At 42.4% G+C, this 16,715-nt stretch overlaps 3 protein-coding genes across 3 annotated transcripts; 2 read left to right on the top strand and 1 right to left on the bottom strand.

Moving 5' to 3' along the window:
- The first annotated feature begins 61 nt into the window (after nucleotides 1-61).
- On the top strand, nucleotides 62-2,595 carry mrpl47 (mitochondrial ribosomal protein L47). Its single transcript, XM_076725911.1, has 7 exons — nucleotides 62-196; nucleotides 730-878; nucleotides 968-1,028; nucleotides 1,111-1,207; nucleotides 1,349-1,479; nucleotides 1,824-1,919; nucleotides 2,052-2,595. Exons 1-7 carry the CDS (start codon nucleotides 63-65, stop codon nucleotides 2,161-2,163), a joined length of 780 nt encoding a protein of 259 aa, XP_076582026.1. The 5' UTR covers nucleotide 62; the 3' UTR covers nucleotides 2,164-2,595.
- Nucleotides 2,596-2,634: 39 nt separating this feature from the next.
- actl6a (actin-like 6A) lies at nucleotides 2,635-12,188 on the bottom strand. The gene is made up of 14 exons (XM_076725910.1): nucleotides 11,994-12,188; nucleotides 10,491-10,567; nucleotides 8,463-8,637; nucleotides 7,260-7,360; nucleotides 6,831-6,928; nucleotides 6,556-6,650; nucleotides 5,924-6,030; nucleotides 5,625-5,714; nucleotides 5,476-5,537; nucleotides 5,003-5,117; nucleotides 4,773-4,853; nucleotides 4,387-4,482; nucleotides 4,156-4,242; nucleotides 2,635-3,368 (listed from the first exon to the last, which is right to left on the bottom strand). The coding sequence occupies exons 1-14, from the start codon at nucleotides 12,016-12,018 to the stop codon at nucleotides 3,288-3,290; spliced, it is 1,290 nt and encodes a 429-aa protein (XP_076582025.1). The 5' UTR covers nucleotides 12,019-12,188; the 3' UTR covers nucleotides 2,635-3,287.
- Nucleotides 11,663-15,572, top strand: aldh7a1 (aldehyde dehydrogenase 7 family, member A1). Its single transcript, XM_076725909.1, has 2 exons — nucleotides 11,663-12,280; nucleotides 13,504-15,572. The coding sequence occupies exon 2, from the start codon at nucleotides 13,509-13,511 to the stop codon at nucleotides 15,135-15,137; it is 1,629 nt and encodes a 542-aa protein (XP_076582024.1). The 5' UTR covers nucleotides 11,663-12,280; nucleotides 13,504-13,508; the 3' UTR covers nucleotides 15,138-15,572.
- The last annotated feature ends 1,143 nt before the right edge of the window (nucleotides 15,573-16,715 follow it).

Below are 16,715 nucleotides of genomic sequence, written 5' to 3'. Positions count from 1 at the left end.
AAAAAACTATATGTGGTGTAGAAAAATGCATGACGGGTAATGTGGGAAGGACTCCGACAAACATGGCGGCGTCCTCGACAGCAGGACGCGTTTTGACACTTTGCAAGCAGTTTCAAAACGTCTTAAGGATACCTTCGGCGATAAATACTCCACGCTGCGCTGCTAATGTAACCAAATACCAGTGTAATTTTCACAGGTAAGAAGCTTTTCAGTTTGTAAAACACGACTTAAAACCATATTAAAATCAGCTTGTCCACAGCTGACACTGGCTCTGCTCTGCGCCTCACTGACGGTTTGTGTAGATTGTAATAATGGAGTCATTATCTGTCTAAGAAAATACCAACATCAAGTCTTAACTGCACGATGCTACCTGCAGATGACCGTTTGTTGAGTTAATCCATTCACACTTTGTTAGAGTGTCATGGGCCCGTTATATTTGACGTGAATGTGACAGTTAAATTAACGTTTTCATGGTGGTCTTGGTCGTGTTGCCAATAAATTAAGGTGTAGAAGGTTGTATTTACTGTATCTAAAGACAGAGTCCAACACCCACTCAATTTATAAACGTTTTGAATAATGTGTCGAGAAATTCCCAATTGCAAAATACCTTTTTTTTTTCTTTTTCTTTGTTTTTTTTTTAATTTCCATCTTTAACAGAAAAGGAGCTACACAAGCGTATTGGCTTTGTAACAAAAAGCTTGCTATGTGAATTCATTTTGCATTCTCCAGGGGAAAGCCCTCTCTCGTTGCCCTATCTTGGCACAGTCCCACCAGGTCTGTGGCTCAGTGTCGAGCCCTGCACACAACCATCAGCAGAAGAGGACTGGAAGAGTTCTTCGACTTCCCGGAGAACTGGGGAGAGACCACCGTGAAGTCAGGTAAAACACAAACTATTATATGCACTATGTGGCTGTAACACCAGGCATGACGGTAGCATTTCACACTTTGGTTTGTCATAATTTTGTAGGTGCTCCATGGACCGCCACTCAACTGAGAGCAAAGAACAGTGAAGACTTGCACAAACTCTGGTAAGCCCTGTTGAGATTACACTGGTGCTTCATGGTGTATACACTTTGATCAGCTGTGTGTAACGCTCTCATTCTACCTCAGGTATGTGCTGTTGAAAGAAAAGAACATGCTGCTCACGCTCGAGCAGGAGGCAAGAAGGCAAAGGGTTACGATGCCGAGTCCGGAAAGATTAAAGAAGGTTTGTGTGAAACTCAAGTGACAGGCTCAGCCTTTGGCAGGGAGGTGGGATGCAGGGTTTGGACTTCGAGTATTGTGGGTGTCGTTTGTGTTACAGTAGGAGCCCCGAGGAAGGTAAATCTAGCTGTCTTCTTCCTCCCAGGTTGAGCGGTCGCTAATCAGACTGGAGACGGTGGTGAAGGAGAGAGAGACTGCACTGCGTCTCCTGCAGACAGGACAGGAGAAAGGCAGGCCGGGAGCCTGGAGGAGGAACATATTTGGATACACCTACTGGTGAGGGCAGAGTCTCTGTACACATTATGTCACACATTATGGAGAAATGAAGCACTCTCAGTTAACACTTTAGAGGTTCCCTGTGGAGTTTTTGAACTCATAGCGCAACAGAGCTGTAAAAGCACAGGGGACAAACAATTAGTTTTGGTGAATAACACTAAATGTAAACTAGGACTGATCCTGTAATTTGGACATTGCACTTGGCCATATTGCAATTTTTGAATCTGTTTGAACAATTCTAAACTCATTTCTCTCTGCAGGTGCTCTGTAATCTGGTTGTTGTACTTGTTCGGAAAATGAAATGTGCGAAGTGTCATCAGTGTCCTTTGTTTTCTGTCTCTCAGGTATCGATTCAAAGAGTACGCTATTCCCTGGTACATGAATAAAAGATACAAGCGAAAGAAGTTCTACACACCCAAGTTTGTGGAACCATACATCAGGTAAGATGTGGCACACGTGCAAGTCTGTACTGTTTTAGTTTTAGATGTAAAAGATGGATGTGTGGAGACAGTTACGCCAAATTCCTGCTCACTTACAAAAACCCAAATGTCCCCCCTACTTTTGCCTTGCAGGCTGCGCATAGAGAAGCATCTTCGGGACAAGGCCAGGAAAGCCAGCTTCAAGAAGCACTCTCTGGCCAAACTCAAGGAGAGGTTTCCTCGCATAAAAGCTCCCTCATCATGAAATTTCAAGCACACATATTACATTTAAGATGTCTTTGACCACTGTGAGGCTGACATCTGACATCTGTCCAGAGATACAAGGCCTCAACGTTTCATCTGAAGTCTCGATCAGCTCGTGTCACTGTCCCATGAGTGTATTTGTCCAGCTGTTATTTGAACCTATAAGATAAATTATGCCACATCAATGTTTTGGTCACTGTTTTCGTACTTATTAAAAAACATCACGTATTGATGGTTTCTTCATGTTTTACTCGTCCCTGAGATGAATATTTAAAGTCTGGAGATCATGTGACTGAAGACAATAATGTATTTATGTAACTTAATACCATTACCTTAAATGTAACTCTGCTCCATTTCATGTCAAACAACCTCATGTTGGTCATAAAAGCAATTAATACGAGAAACTCTGTAGAATTAAAATAACTATTCATACAAAAGTGAGCTATTATACTTTTATCACACTCAAAAAAAATGATTTAACAAAAAGGACTTTATTTTTAAAAGACCACATGTAGCCAGTAACAAGCAAAGTGAAAATTAAATACAGATTTATTTGAGTTGACACTCACACCAGTAAGCACAGGCGAGAACTGACTGGCCTTTGCCTCTGATGAGCTTACTACACAGAAGAGAGAAAGGCTTATGGACAAAAGACATTCGCCTAAAACTGTAAGGTTGTTCCTCCAAATACACATCACCCCAATTTGAGCTTGTCAGTATCCTGCAGAAACCTTGGACAACAAATTTTGTGTTTTTCCCAGTGCAATGATAACCTTCACTTTGGGAGCAACAGGCTGATACTTTTGAAGATGTAAGGTTTCAACAAAACACCAACAATCCTGGAGATAAGGCAACACACCGACTTTTATGATATAAACGAAGGAACTTAAACATCGCTTCATCACAGCGACACATTACTTTTTAGGTGTTTATGTCTTTTTCTTCTTCACAATAATCCCAGACAGGTGGCACATGGACAAACTCGATTACTTTTTTAAAAACAAATCATACAAAACAAGCGATCATCCGTAGGTGTTCCTGAGTCCAGGGTTAGAGGTGAGCAACTGATGATGAGCTTGTGGCAAAGAGTGATGAGGAGGTGGCGCTGGTAGCTGGCAGTCAAAATCAAGGGCACTTCCTGTCCACACACTGCTTTCCTCCCTCTTCGTACTCCTGTTTGGAGATCCACATCTGCTGGAAGGTTCCCTGGAAAGCAGAAAAGACGTTGAGTTTGAATACATCGGGATGAAAACGAGAGGCGGGAGTACGTTTGGTTTCAGCTAGTTCAGCTCGTGGCAGCCTGATTGTCCAAGAGCTGAGTCACCAGCTCAGGGGCAGATGCATAAAGGTCTGTGTGGATTCATGTCACAAAACTAATAAAAAAAATATGTTGCATGTGCACAAGCTTCACCTCCACTCCCACCGTTAGCCATAAATGGGTGTAGAAACACCCATAAACACCTGTTTACATGTCAATATTTGGGCCCACTCAGCTACTCATTAGACCTGCCAATGAGAAGGATGGAAAGTGTAATTTAACTGATTGTTTCATCAGCGAGGTTCTCCAACAGATCAGCTGTCACTATGCACCGCTGTGGCTATTTATAGCACCTGTACCACTGATTCATCACATGTCTGTAAACCATCATGGCAGCAGCATCTCGATCCTCATTAAATGTTTATGAATGATTAATCCAGAGAGCTCATATTGAAACAGACTTTGCAAAGTGCTTCACAATTAATTAATAAACAAACTGTTTTGCTCTAAGGTTAGATCTCACCTAATATTTAATGTGCACCTCATCATTTCACCTGCAGCTATCTTTCAAAAGCCGTGTGTGTGCGTGCTCTGAAGTATGCGTGAGGTACAATTACAAGGTCCTGCAACTGTTGCTTTAAATCTCATCATGTGAGTTTCCTGTCATAAAGGTTAAAAACTTTTATTCAAATATTGGTTCATATATTTATGGCTTCAGCTGCTGTGTGTCCTTACGAGTGATGCCAGGATGGAGCCTCCTATCCAAGCACTGAAGCGGCGCTCCACTGTCGTGTTGTTGGCGATGAGCTTCAGCCTCATACTCTGAAAAACAAAAGCGTGTCAAACGTTTTCAGATGATGGCAACAACAAGCAGCACTGCAGTTTGGATGAGCAGTCCATCCTCAACTAAAGCTTAAGATAATCATTTTTATCAGGGTATTTGAGGAAACGGTGGCATCAACTCACCGGAGGGGTTTTCTGGGAGAGTTCTCTGTTCAGTCGGTCTGTGAAGCCCTGAATGAGCGTGTTTCCTCCAGTCACCACCACACTGCCATACAGACCCTGAGACACAAGTCAAAAGGTCAGCAAACGAGAGATTCTGAAGATTTAAGAGCAAAGACTAAAACATGGGCGCCTCCGATGCCTCTTATCAAACCAGAACAAATTCTCTGCTACGCTCGCATTGCTGGATATCAAAGGCAAAAAATTACCTTCGACAAAAAGGTTTAAACATCTTCACCCATTGGGAGCGTCATTTCAAAGAATAAAAGTTGAACTCAAGTGTCTTAAACAGGAAACACTTTAGGCACCAAAACAAATTGCAACCCATGTTTAAACATCTGGTTAATCACCGGCCGGATGTCGATGTCACACATTCCCACGCTGGTCGTCACTACATGGCCGACTCCCAACATGGTGTTTCCAGACAGGCCCTGAAGTGATCAGAACAAACAAAATGACACTTCGACAAAACTAACTTGTACCACATAAAAAGGGACCTGTCTTATTTAGGGCAGTATTCAGCGACGGAGTATGTTTAGCTGTATTCTGAGCGCGCACGCACGCACACACGCACACACACCTTTGCATTTGAGGGGTCAAACAGGCCCTCCGGGATCTTCAGCCTCTCAGCTCCAAAGTCACAGTTGTACCCATTGGGCAGCTCATAGTGAACAGTGGGCATCTGTGCAGCAACCCTGATGATAGAGAGGAGTTAGTTTGTTATTTTGGGCTGAAACTTACATTTTTACCTCCACAGAAGCTGGGGGTTATAGTAAAGGATAATAGACATCAAGCTGGTAATTAATGAAAAATAAACCATGACAGGCTGATTAAAATCCTACAGTCCTTCATCGTTTTTCATAACCTGAAAACCATGTGGGGGGTAAAAAAAAAAAAACACTGGAAAGTACTGGTGTGGGAACCTAGAGCTCAAATACTTGCTTAGAACTACGCACTATACTGCTGTGTTCCTGGTTCATACAGAGGTCAGATAGTAAAACACACGTCTACATCAGGGACAGATTCATCTTAAGTTGCAAATAACGCTCTTACTGTTCATCATACGGCGAGTCTGACACCTGCAGTACAGATGCCTGGAAGTCCTGAATCACACACTGCAAACATTAAGAGAAGACAGGTTGGCACACATTCAGCAACACTCAGTACATAACAACCAAATCCTGGCGAGAGCGGCTGCTTACATTACACATGTAGTTGTGCCATGAGCGGGTGACTTGAGGTAGCTTCTCCTTCTTTTTCCAGCTGGCTGGGGATCCCTCCCGCACTGGATCCTGTAATGACAAATACTGGTTGACACTGTGCGGTATGGAGGAAGATGACAATAAGGACCAATATAGACTGCTATCTGAGCTGCCCTGCATCCCTAATAGGCTCACATTTACACCAATATCTATTTCCAGCTACTGTTTAATCCAAGTGTGCAGATAGCTGACTTGAATGCCAGATTCTTTAAAATGGGGTTTCCACACAAAGAACTTACCTTTGATGCAATCATGTAAGGGGGGATGATTTCACAACTTAATTCTTGAAAAAGCTCCCTACACTGCATGCTCATGAAGTCTCCAGCCAGGGGTGATTTGACGATTCCTGTCAGAGAGAATGAGCAACAGATGAGCCAAAAGGAAGACAGTAAATCTCAACCATGTTGATATACAACACAGCAACTCCACTCTGTTTGAACTTGAAGCATTGCTATGACCATGATGTGCCCTCCTGAATCACTCTCCTCACTTTGTTTCAGTGCAGCTCTGACTCACCTGAGAGCATTATATGACTGTTCTACAATAAGATTTAGTTTCATCCTGAAAATCGGGAGAGATTAGCAAACCTGATGGCTCACCGATAATTGCTGGTGTCCAACAACAGTTCATAATAGTAACAGAAGCTTAAAGTAACCGAGCATTTGCAGGAGCAGCTGGCTTGACCGGTAAGGCTGAGTCGAACCAGCAGATGGCGCCACAAATCACAGTAGATGAGCACAGACATCCATGGATAATTTAGAAGTACAGCATTTACATGAATGCATCCTGGGTGATGAATTCCCCGCCTGGTTTATATGAAGACCAAGCATAATCTGCAGGTCATGATGAAGGATTTATGACGATTGGTCACCTTGTTGCAGGACGTAGCCATCATGCACTGGAATTGCTGTGGTGTGTGTGGCTCCGCTGTCCAGGACCAGGCCTGTAGACCGCCCATTGGCAAAGCTAAGATACTCAGAGTAAAGGAATTGTATTACAGTTCAGCATATAACAGATACAGTATTAGTCCAACAGATTTATAATAGAAATGGTAGTTTGAGACAATTATCAAACAGTAAAGGGAAGATGAAATGAACGGCTCTGTAACATGTTTTTTTCTGGATGAATCCGAATAATAAAGGATACGCTGACAGCACTGCAGACTTGCAGAGGAAGAAGGCAGGAATGTTGTAATGTTCAAACATCAGCTCCGTTAGTTTCTCTCGTTTCGCTCGCGTGTTCCACTGCAGACACAAAACATCAAACGGGCCGTTTACAACATGATTATTGTTCGCACACCACAAACTGCCAAATCTTCCCATTAGGTAACGAGAACCTGTGCCAGAAACGCTTCACTTCAAATCCTCGCCTCACAATACCCTGATTAGAGCTCAAACAGCATCTCCAAAGGTCACCAGCTACTAGCAGTACAACTAACAAGTTAATACTTTTCAGTTCACAGTTCACTGTTGGCTGATAAATTCAAACTATATGAAAACTGTACAGCCTTGGTACAATCACTGACTAAGTAGTCAGCGTTGTTCAGACGCCGGCTCATAGCGGACACTAACTCACCGATGCCTCTGACATGAGCACCGGATGCAGGCTGGGTTCAGACTTGAAGTGCATCTTGTAGGTGTGATCCAAAATGGCCTGGAAACTGTCCCAGTCCTCAACTGTAAACGGGGCAGAAGAACAAGCAAGGGCACGGGTTGTTAAATGTCAAATCACTGTCAAATTACTACTGATTAGTTTTGGTAATTATACAGGTGAGAACAAAGGACCAACAAGTATCTGTGCTTAACACAAGAGAGCCAAAGTTGAGCAGATCTCAAGGTATGACTTTGCTTTACTTCACTCATGACTACAGGCCTACAAATCAGAAATACGTCACAAAAAACGCATATCTTTCATCATCATCATCGCTGGGTCAGATGGTGGAGAAAATAGAGCAATGATGAGCTTTTTTAGATAATAATTTGAGCAACAGGCACCAATGTTCCAGGTCAGCCCTCCGAGGGAGCCTGTGGTCCCACGGTGCTGTTCTGCTGCAATTAAGATTGGTGTCACACTCGTCTCTAAATAGCTTCACAGCCAAACTCCACTGGACCAGATTGTGATGAGCATCATCAGCTAGGTCAGTGCACCGGAGGGCTGGTTTCATATCCGCCGTCGCCGATGCTCCTGAGGTGACAGAAATCGAACACACCTGCAGAATGTAGCAGTCGTAGCAGAGAACTTCAGCCTGGCTTTAACCATTTTGCACAGAGCGGAAATGATTTGTCAATTACCTGATTGGTGAATAGATTAGAAATTCATTGGCAACAATTTTGATAGCCAAATCTATGATTTATTTTTAGTTCAGCACCAAGGATAGCTCCGGACATGTTCAAAACATCCACCATTTTGACAAGAACCAATCAGGACAGGAAAATATGCTGATTGTCAGGCAGACATGGTGGTAAATCTGAGAGGGAAAGGGGTTTGCCTTCCATCAGAGGGCAGTTAAGACAGTCTTCAAATGATCCCTTTAATACTGATGACGAACATTTGTCTATACATCAGTCAGGGCTGCGAAGAGTTCAACAGTCGAATTATGGATACGGACCAAGCAGACCCTAACCCTAGCTAAACCTAACCCTGACCAATCACATCCATTACTCGAAACAACCTCCTCGCCCCTTTACATGTAGAAAATATAATAAATAAAATCCTAAATGTTCTTTGAGTTTAAAACACAGGGGGAGAAATAAAAAATCACTATGAGTCAGCACTCACTCATGCCATTCTTGAGCGGAGACATGACCTCCATGTTCTCCCTGGGTACCCTCAGCTGGTTGGTGTCAATAAAGTAGGTGGTGCCGCTCTGCTTGCCCTTGTCCCCGTCCGTCTCCATGGGCGTGCTGCCATCCTCTCGGTCAAGGGTCACACCTATAACCGTGGGGAAGTCCGCCTGAGCGAAGCCGAAGCGAAACAGGACACGTTACAAATCATTCGCACACACTCTGTTTCACCAGTATCAATCATAAGAACTACAATTCAATAAAAACGTTATGAGAAGGTCGCTGCCATCCCAAACCATGAATAAAAAAAATTCCCCACTGTTGTGAAACTGAAGGTGAGGTAATGCTCCTCTGACTTACAATGACAAAGATTACAACTGTTTTGAAATGCTCAAAAGTACCTGATTTCATTGTGCAATCGTGACTGATTCATCTCACCTAAACAATATCTGCACATTCTAAGTCAAAGCCAGAAGGAATTAAACCGTCCAACAGGTTTTTTTTGCTTTTTTTACATCATTTTGACTTGTTACAGCAAGAAAAGGACAGATGTTACGACCACAGCTTCGCTCTGTGTGAGTGTCCCAGCAAATCATGACAGCGAGCCAGCAAGCACAACACCTGGACCCTGAAACTGCAGCAGCTAAATGGAATTCAGCCATCATTAATATCAATATTTACAGCTGTGCTTCTCTGACTGTGACTTGTCAAAATGGTTCTGTAAAAAAAGCCTATAACAGCTGTAGTTTGTGTCAAACTAAAGGGACATGTTAAATATCCTAATTAGTGCTGAACAATTATTCAACGAATTAATTAGACTATTGGCAGAAAATGATAATTAAGTTCAAGCTAATCTAATATGAGCAGACTTAATAAAGGCTTAGTGTCTTTGAGCTTTGGACTGTTGTTACATTTACAGACTATATCATTATCAATCAATGAATCAATCAATCAATAAAAAAAAGTATGTTCAATCAAACCAATTAAAATAATCGTTACTGCTTCCCTTATCAGAATGAAAAATACGCTAACTATTGCAAAACCACAAACTGTCACACCAACTACAATCCCTGTTAAACATAAATAAAAACAGAATGCAATCATTTGCAAATGAACCATTTTCCAATAAGTTTTACGAAGTGTCCCTGAGTCCATGTAGTAACATCCTTTATCCAATCATGTGTTCACAAAGTGGTGAACCTCCCTCCATCCTTGCTTGTGAATGACTGAGCCTTTCCAGGATGCCCCTTTCATACCCAATCATGATACTATCACCTGTTACCAATGAGCCTGTTTACCTGTGGAATGTTCCAAACAGGTGTTTTTGGAGCATACCACATCTTTCCCAGTCTTTAGTTGCTCCTGACTCAACTTGTTTGAAACATGTTGCTGCATCAAATTCAGAATAAGCAGACATTTACAAAAATCAAGTTGATGAGGTCAAACATGAGAGACAACGTCTTTGAGCTCTTTTCAATCCAGTATAGGTCAAAAAGGATTACCAAACAATTCTGTTTTACTTATGTTTTACACAGCCTACCAGTTTTTTTGGAATCTAGGTTGTTTAACCTCACATGTCAATGAGGTCACACTGTGATGGCGTGTGAAGATGATGTATAAGGACATCAGTAAGATGTCCTGTGTGCTCAGATTTTGCATCATATGTCACAAAGTGTAAAAGAGAAATGAGTCTCACGGCAGATGATGAACAGAGCATTAAAAAAAACTGTTGCATTTGCATCAGGCAAATTTTACATGACGGATTAATTAGAGTACAGCCAATCAATGTCCATCTCGGGCAAGTCTCTAAACAAACGGATATTTACACGATCAAGATTTCCACCTAAAGCTCAGATAAACCAAATCAGGCACGAATTCCAGAACGATCTGAACTCAATTTCTGCCGTCTGTCTCCAGGGTGACAGCCCTCATTTCTTGACATTGATGTAACCCCAGGGGGAAGATGGAGATGACAGAGGAAGAAAAGACACATAGTTAATCAGGCCATGAGTGATCCACTTACCTTGGGACAGTCTTCTCCTGCATAGCCAGCTCTTACGGAGTATGAGCCAATGTCGAACACCAAAGCTCCCACCTCATCTGCACAAATGAAAGAAGGGCTGTGAGTTTGATTTAAACTGTAAATCGAACAATAATCATGTTTGCATTTAGTGTGGTTGCACGTACATGCTCATATGCAAAAAATATCCACCTGAGAGTAAGGTTGGTTTGTTACGTCTCGGTGTTTTACTTTTCACTAAACTGAATACATAAAGAGCAGTTTCTTAACAATATATTCTTTTCTCCACCCCATCAAATAAGTCCCATTCCCACACTAAACACACTGGATACACAAAATGTAAACTAAACACACTGGATATTTACACACTTTCAACATCCCCCTTCTGCCACTTTATCTGCTGATGTCAGCTTGACAAAGCTGTTCTGGTATTCTTCCAGTATCATTTTTAATCACAATTTTTGTGGCCTTTCATTAGAGAACACCTCTAACCATAAATGACAAGATAGAAATATGATAAAATGACGTCCCTTTTAGCACTAACAATGGAAAGCACATCAGCAAATGTTCAGCCTGTTTGTGCACGTGTATCTGAACCCTTCACATTTATTGGTACTGAGTTGATATCAGCGTTATCTGTTACAGACCACTCAGCCAATAGCCTGCTTTAAATGGCATGCCCCTTGTAAAACAGAGATCTTAAAATACAAAGTAGAAAAAACAGATGTGTGTGTGAAGGTACAAAGTGGCACTGTTATAGTTTAAGTTTGATGGTATATGCACTTAAAGATCAATTTCTCCCTTTAGCTTCCACTAATTATCTGCAAAGGTTGTTCTACTAGATCTGTCTGATCTGTTTCAGAAACAAACTAAGTATGTCACAAAGTTATTATATTGTAATAAAGCTACTTATGGTTTGCACAAGGATCCCGTTGCTGAATGTAACTGACACAAGCATGAATGTAACTGTTAGACTCTCGGGAAGTTATCCACGGTCACTTCAAAAAGAAATTAATGTGGTTCAGAAAAACAAACGTAAAGTTCTCTCCTGGACATGTGAAAGTCAGCAGACACGGAAAAAAAGCAAATCTAACGTTATGTTAAATATTACGTTACCTCTTTAAACTCAATCTCTGTTCTAAGAAAGCTATATTTAACGTTAAGGTTATACAAACAGCGGGATGCGTTCATGAGCTCGGCAAGCCCACTTTCATTCATTTCCTAGCTAGCCGGCTAAATTGTATCGGCTTGGTTAACATGATTGTTGCATAAACGTAGAAAGCTTATCGTTAAACCCCTACACGCTGCACTTAAAGTGTCAACGAGTTAATATACTTATAAATGCGAGGCAATTAACAATCTTTGCCAGAATGTAGCTTTAATCCACCACGGCGTTAGTTAAACGTTAGCACAGCTAGCATAGTTAGCTAACTATAAGGCTGGCTAAAGCTACAGAACGGGACAACGTGGACAACAGTTTCATTTTAATCGTAAGATTCCACTCACCGCCTCCATACACTCCGCCACTCATCGTCTAAATTATCTCAACAGCAACTTTCTTGATTTAAGTTACTACAGCAGAATCACAACCGCTAAACGGTTAATCACAACAAAGGAAATTTGTTAGCATGGATCAATCTAACAAAGCCAGGCGCCACACTGCGTAGGGGCAGTTGTCCAATCAGAATGGAGCACAGCATCAATACTTCCGTTTCAGCCGTGACGAAAGAGCCAACAACAGCAAGTACTTCCATGCACTGGAGTGGACGTGGCCCTGCGAACTTCATATCAACGTGAGTGAAAAACTGATTATAACTAACATAAACTTTCTTTTAACAATTAAAAGCGGACGTGTCGACAGTGTAAGTGCACGCTTTATCACGTCACGGTAACGGTAGGGACCGTAAGATGCGGGACCTTGAGTCACGGTCGTTTAGACTCAACAAGAAGCTGATCTTGGCGACCATGTCACGTCATGCTGCAAAGGTAGCAAGAGTTGACACAGACGTGCAGACATCAGAAGTTCAAAATGCGAATCTATTATTATTTTTTTGGTTTACATTAAGTGAGTGTGAGTGTATTGCCACATCATAAAGAAGTTCAGGGTTCGATAGCCTCGTGGTTGTCCAAAGTTGGATTAACGGCGCAAGCGCGTGGCGTGGATAGGCATTGAGTAACTTGCTGCTATAGGCAGATGATAAATCTGAGAAGAGCTGTGCTTGTATAACCCATTGACAATTTTAAATGAAACGCACACAGTTGTAAATTAGTTGGAACCAATCACAGTCATTAAGTTTTCCTACTTTTTATATTAAATTAATTCGAGAGTGTTAGACATTTTCATGATTGGTCTGTTAAACTTTAGAAAATAGGGAAAAACAATGTTTTCCCAGAGCCCAGGGTGACATCTTCAACATGTGTCTTGTGCAACCAGCACTACAAAACCCAAAGATTTTCGTTTCATATCAAAACAGATTTAAAAAAAAAAAAAAAAAAAAAGCGGTGTCAGATTATCAAAATTGTTGCTTCTTCATCTTCTGTCAAACAGCTAATTGATTAATCAACTAAACGTTTCAGATAGAATAAAAATATTTTTCACTATTTTTACTATATGCATTCACAGAGGACAATTTATAACAAAACACTCCTATTTTTAAACCAGCAGTCTGTGGTCAACACCTGTTAACCATTCACATTCCCTGCAGCACATGTTCACTGTATCCTGAGTCAGAATCCAACGAAGTTTACGCAACTTGCTGAAGTTATTTATTAATTTTGAAATTGACGTTCTTGCCTTTGGAAACAGCAGCTGGTAGAAGCAGAGCTGAAATGACTAGTCAAGTCATTTTTTAGTTGATTGATTTAAAATTAATAAATTACATTTTTTCTGCAGCCCTAGACAGAACAAGCTCATCTGATCCTTGTGGTGATATTGTTCTGTCAACATGTTTTCCTAAATGTTCCTCGCACAGTTTGAAACTCCTGAAATTAATTTTTAAACTCGGTTTCCTTCCAGCACTCATGCAGCGCTGCCTCACCCTGACCCTTGCCCAGCACAGCAGGCTCCTCTTGAGAAAGAAGTTTGTATCTGTTCGCTGCCAGCAGTCAGCAGCCATGTCAGGTCTCCTCATTAACCAGCCCAAATACTCCTGGCTGAAAGAGCTGGGCCTGTCTGAGGACAACCCAGGTGTTTACAACGGGAGCTGGGGGGGCAGCGGGGAAGTCATCACATCGTACTGCCCAGCCAACAATGAGCCGATTGCCAGAGTAACCCAGGCGACTTTGGCGGAGTATGAAGAGACTGTCCAGAAGACGAGAGAGGCTTGGAAGATGTGGGCAGATATTCCAGCTCCCAAAAGAGGAGAGATTGTGCGGCAGATCGGAGACGCCCTTAGAAAGAAGATTAAAGTCCTCGGGAGCCTGGTGTCTCTAGAAATGGGCAAGATCTACGTTGAGGGAGTCGGAGAGGTTCAGGAATATGTTGATGTCTGTGATTATGCTGTTGGTCTGTCTAGAATGATTGGTGGGCCCGCCCTGCCTTCAGAAAGACCAGGGCATGCCCTGATTGAACAGTGGAACCCAGTTGGTCTTGTCGGCATCATCACCGCCTTTAACTTCCCCGTGGCTGTCTACGGCTGGAACAATGCCATCGCTCTGACCTGCGGCAACGTCTGCCTCTGGAAAGGAGCTCCAACCACACCTCTCACAAGTGTTGCAGTTACCAAGATTGTGGCTGAGGTGCTGGAGCAGAACAACCTGCCCGGTGCTATCTGCTCCATGACCTGCGGTGGCGCCGATATCGGCACAGCCATGGCGAAGGATGAGCGCGTGGACCTGTTGTCGTTCACTGGCAGCACCCATGTCGGCAAGATGGTGGCCATGATGGTGCAGGACAGGTTCGGCCGTAAGCTGCTGGAACTCGGTGGGAACAATGCTATCATTGTGTTTGAGGACGCAGACCTGAATCTTGTGGTTCCCTCTGCTGTCTTTGCATCTGTGGGAACCGCTGGTCAGCGCTGCACCACAACCAGGAGGCTGATGCTGCATGAGAGTGTTCACGACACAGTGGTTGAGAGGATCACCAAGGCCTACAAACAAGTCCGCATTGGAGACCCTTGGGATCCCAGCACCCTGTATGGGCCTCTGCACACCAAACAAGCTGTGGATCAGTATCTGGCAGCTATTGAGCAGGCCAAGCAGCAGGGTGGCACTCTGGTCTGCGGAGGAAAGGTGATGGACCGCCCTGGAAACTACGTGGAGCCCACCATCATCACAGGGCTGGCTCACGACGCTCCCATTGTCCACACCGAAACCTTCGTCCCCATACTCTACGTCCTCAAGTTCAAGACAGAAGAGGAGGCCTTTGCCTGGAACAACGAGGTCAAGCAGGGCCTGTCTAGCAGCATCTTCACCAAAGATATGGGTCGAGTCTTCCGCTGGCTGGGACCCAAGGGATCCGACTGTGGCATCGTCAACGTCAACATTCCTACAAGTGGAGCTGAGATCGGAGGAGCCTTTGGTGGAGAGAAGCACACAGGCGGTGGAAGGGAGTCTGGCAGCGATTCGTGGAAGCAGTACATGAGGCGTTCAACCTGCACGATAAACTACAGCAAGGATCTTCCTCTGGCCCAGGGAATCAAGTTCGAGTGAAGACTTCAGGTGGTTTGTTGTTGAAGCTTTCGATGAGCCTGAAAGGACGACACTAAATGATGTATTGGCGAGGTGTTGCCTAGAAAATGCTAAACATTTGTCTTTGCGTTTTTGCATTCAGAAAGGTCAGTTTGAACTTTTAACAGAAAACAGAAATAATTCATGGATCAGTTTAATTTTTCTAGTTTCTCATCTCTGTGGTGGTTGCATTAGATATTAATCCTGGTTTTGAAATAACAGTTTGAAAATAGTTTTGTGTGAAAGGTCAAATACTGTTCCTTTAAATGGCTGGAATGCACTTTTCTATAAGCACTTAGGAAGTGAATTTGAGTGTTGATAACTTTGCCAGATGCTTTATACTGTGTAAAAAAAAAAATAAAATAAATAAATAAAGGAAAGGAAAAATAAATCTTACCTTTATTCTGGAAAAAAAAACTTGAGTGGACATTATTAATGTGTAGATGAAATCATTGTAGTGTCAAATACACCTTTAAAATCTGGTCATCAAGTTTTTCATGGTAAATCACCATTAAAACATTGTTTTTATCTGCTTCACACCATTAATATACTACATTTTGCACCCAGAGGACCCTTTAAGAAAGAATCACAGTGATTCCCAGCCAATAAAACAATAAATGAAAGGCACGTTGGCACGCAGACTTGGCCAGCCTGTGCTTTATAAAACTTTATAGAGAGGATTAGAAGAAGCAACACATGTCTCTAAAGAACAGTAAGACATGAACTTCAGCACTTTCAGGTGTGGCAGCTGTTTCATTGCGGCATTTCTATGATCCTTAGATTTCCAATTTGTGCAGAAATCCTTTGTTTTGAGAATAACACTTGAAATCCTCTGTCAGTGCCTCTACCTTAAGAGATATCTTTATCGTGACTCCATCAATTGTGATTACAACTGGTCATCTCTACTGGATGGCCACAAAGAGCCTCATTTTGGTTTAAAGTATTGTGTATTATTTGGTCATTTTTGAAGAGAAGAAGAAATTATTCCAAAGTGGACTGACAGTCAGGCACAATCCTAATGTTAGTACTGTTTCTGGTGTAAAGATTGAGTTATATATTATGAATGGGACACTCTTCATCCTCCGAAGCTCTGAAACCTACAGAACTCAAAGTGTTTTGTTGTAATTTCTTAACCGGCCTGGCCGGGAAAGGAGCATGTGATGATTGATGATTTTAGATGAAGGGTAAGAAGCAGCCATGTTTCACAGTAGACATTTTGACCCGTCAAAGCAGGAAAAGCACCAGTGTCGCTAACAACATGAACAATGACTCTGTTCTGTTCAAGTGTCCCAGTAGCTCGCATGCAGCCAAATGGAATTCAGCCATCATTAACTTTATAATTACACTTATACTTTTTCTGCTTTGACTTGCCAAAATGTCTTCAAGGAAAAATGCGTGTTATTTCCAAGTGTAATTTCAGGAGATTCATCCATCTCTCATGCTTTATAGTAGATGTACTTGTCCAATTCCTCTCAAGAGGTTCACTTAGAGTCTATCTGGCAAACATCTATATGGGCTGTGTGGCAGCAGTCCAGTGTGAGTTTAACGTTTCTTAGCATT

This window comes from Chaetodon auriga, chromosome 3, assembly GCF_051107435.1.
Source record: "Chaetodon auriga isolate fChaAug3 chromosome 3, fChaAug3.hap1, whole genome shotgun sequence".
Classification (NCBI taxonomy): domain Eukaryota; kingdom Metazoa; phylum Chordata; class Actinopteri; order Chaetodontiformes; family Chaetodontidae; genus Chaetodon; species Chaetodon auriga.
Note: the sequence above shows the minus strand (reverse complement) of the source record. Positions and strands in the feature narration are given on the sequence as shown.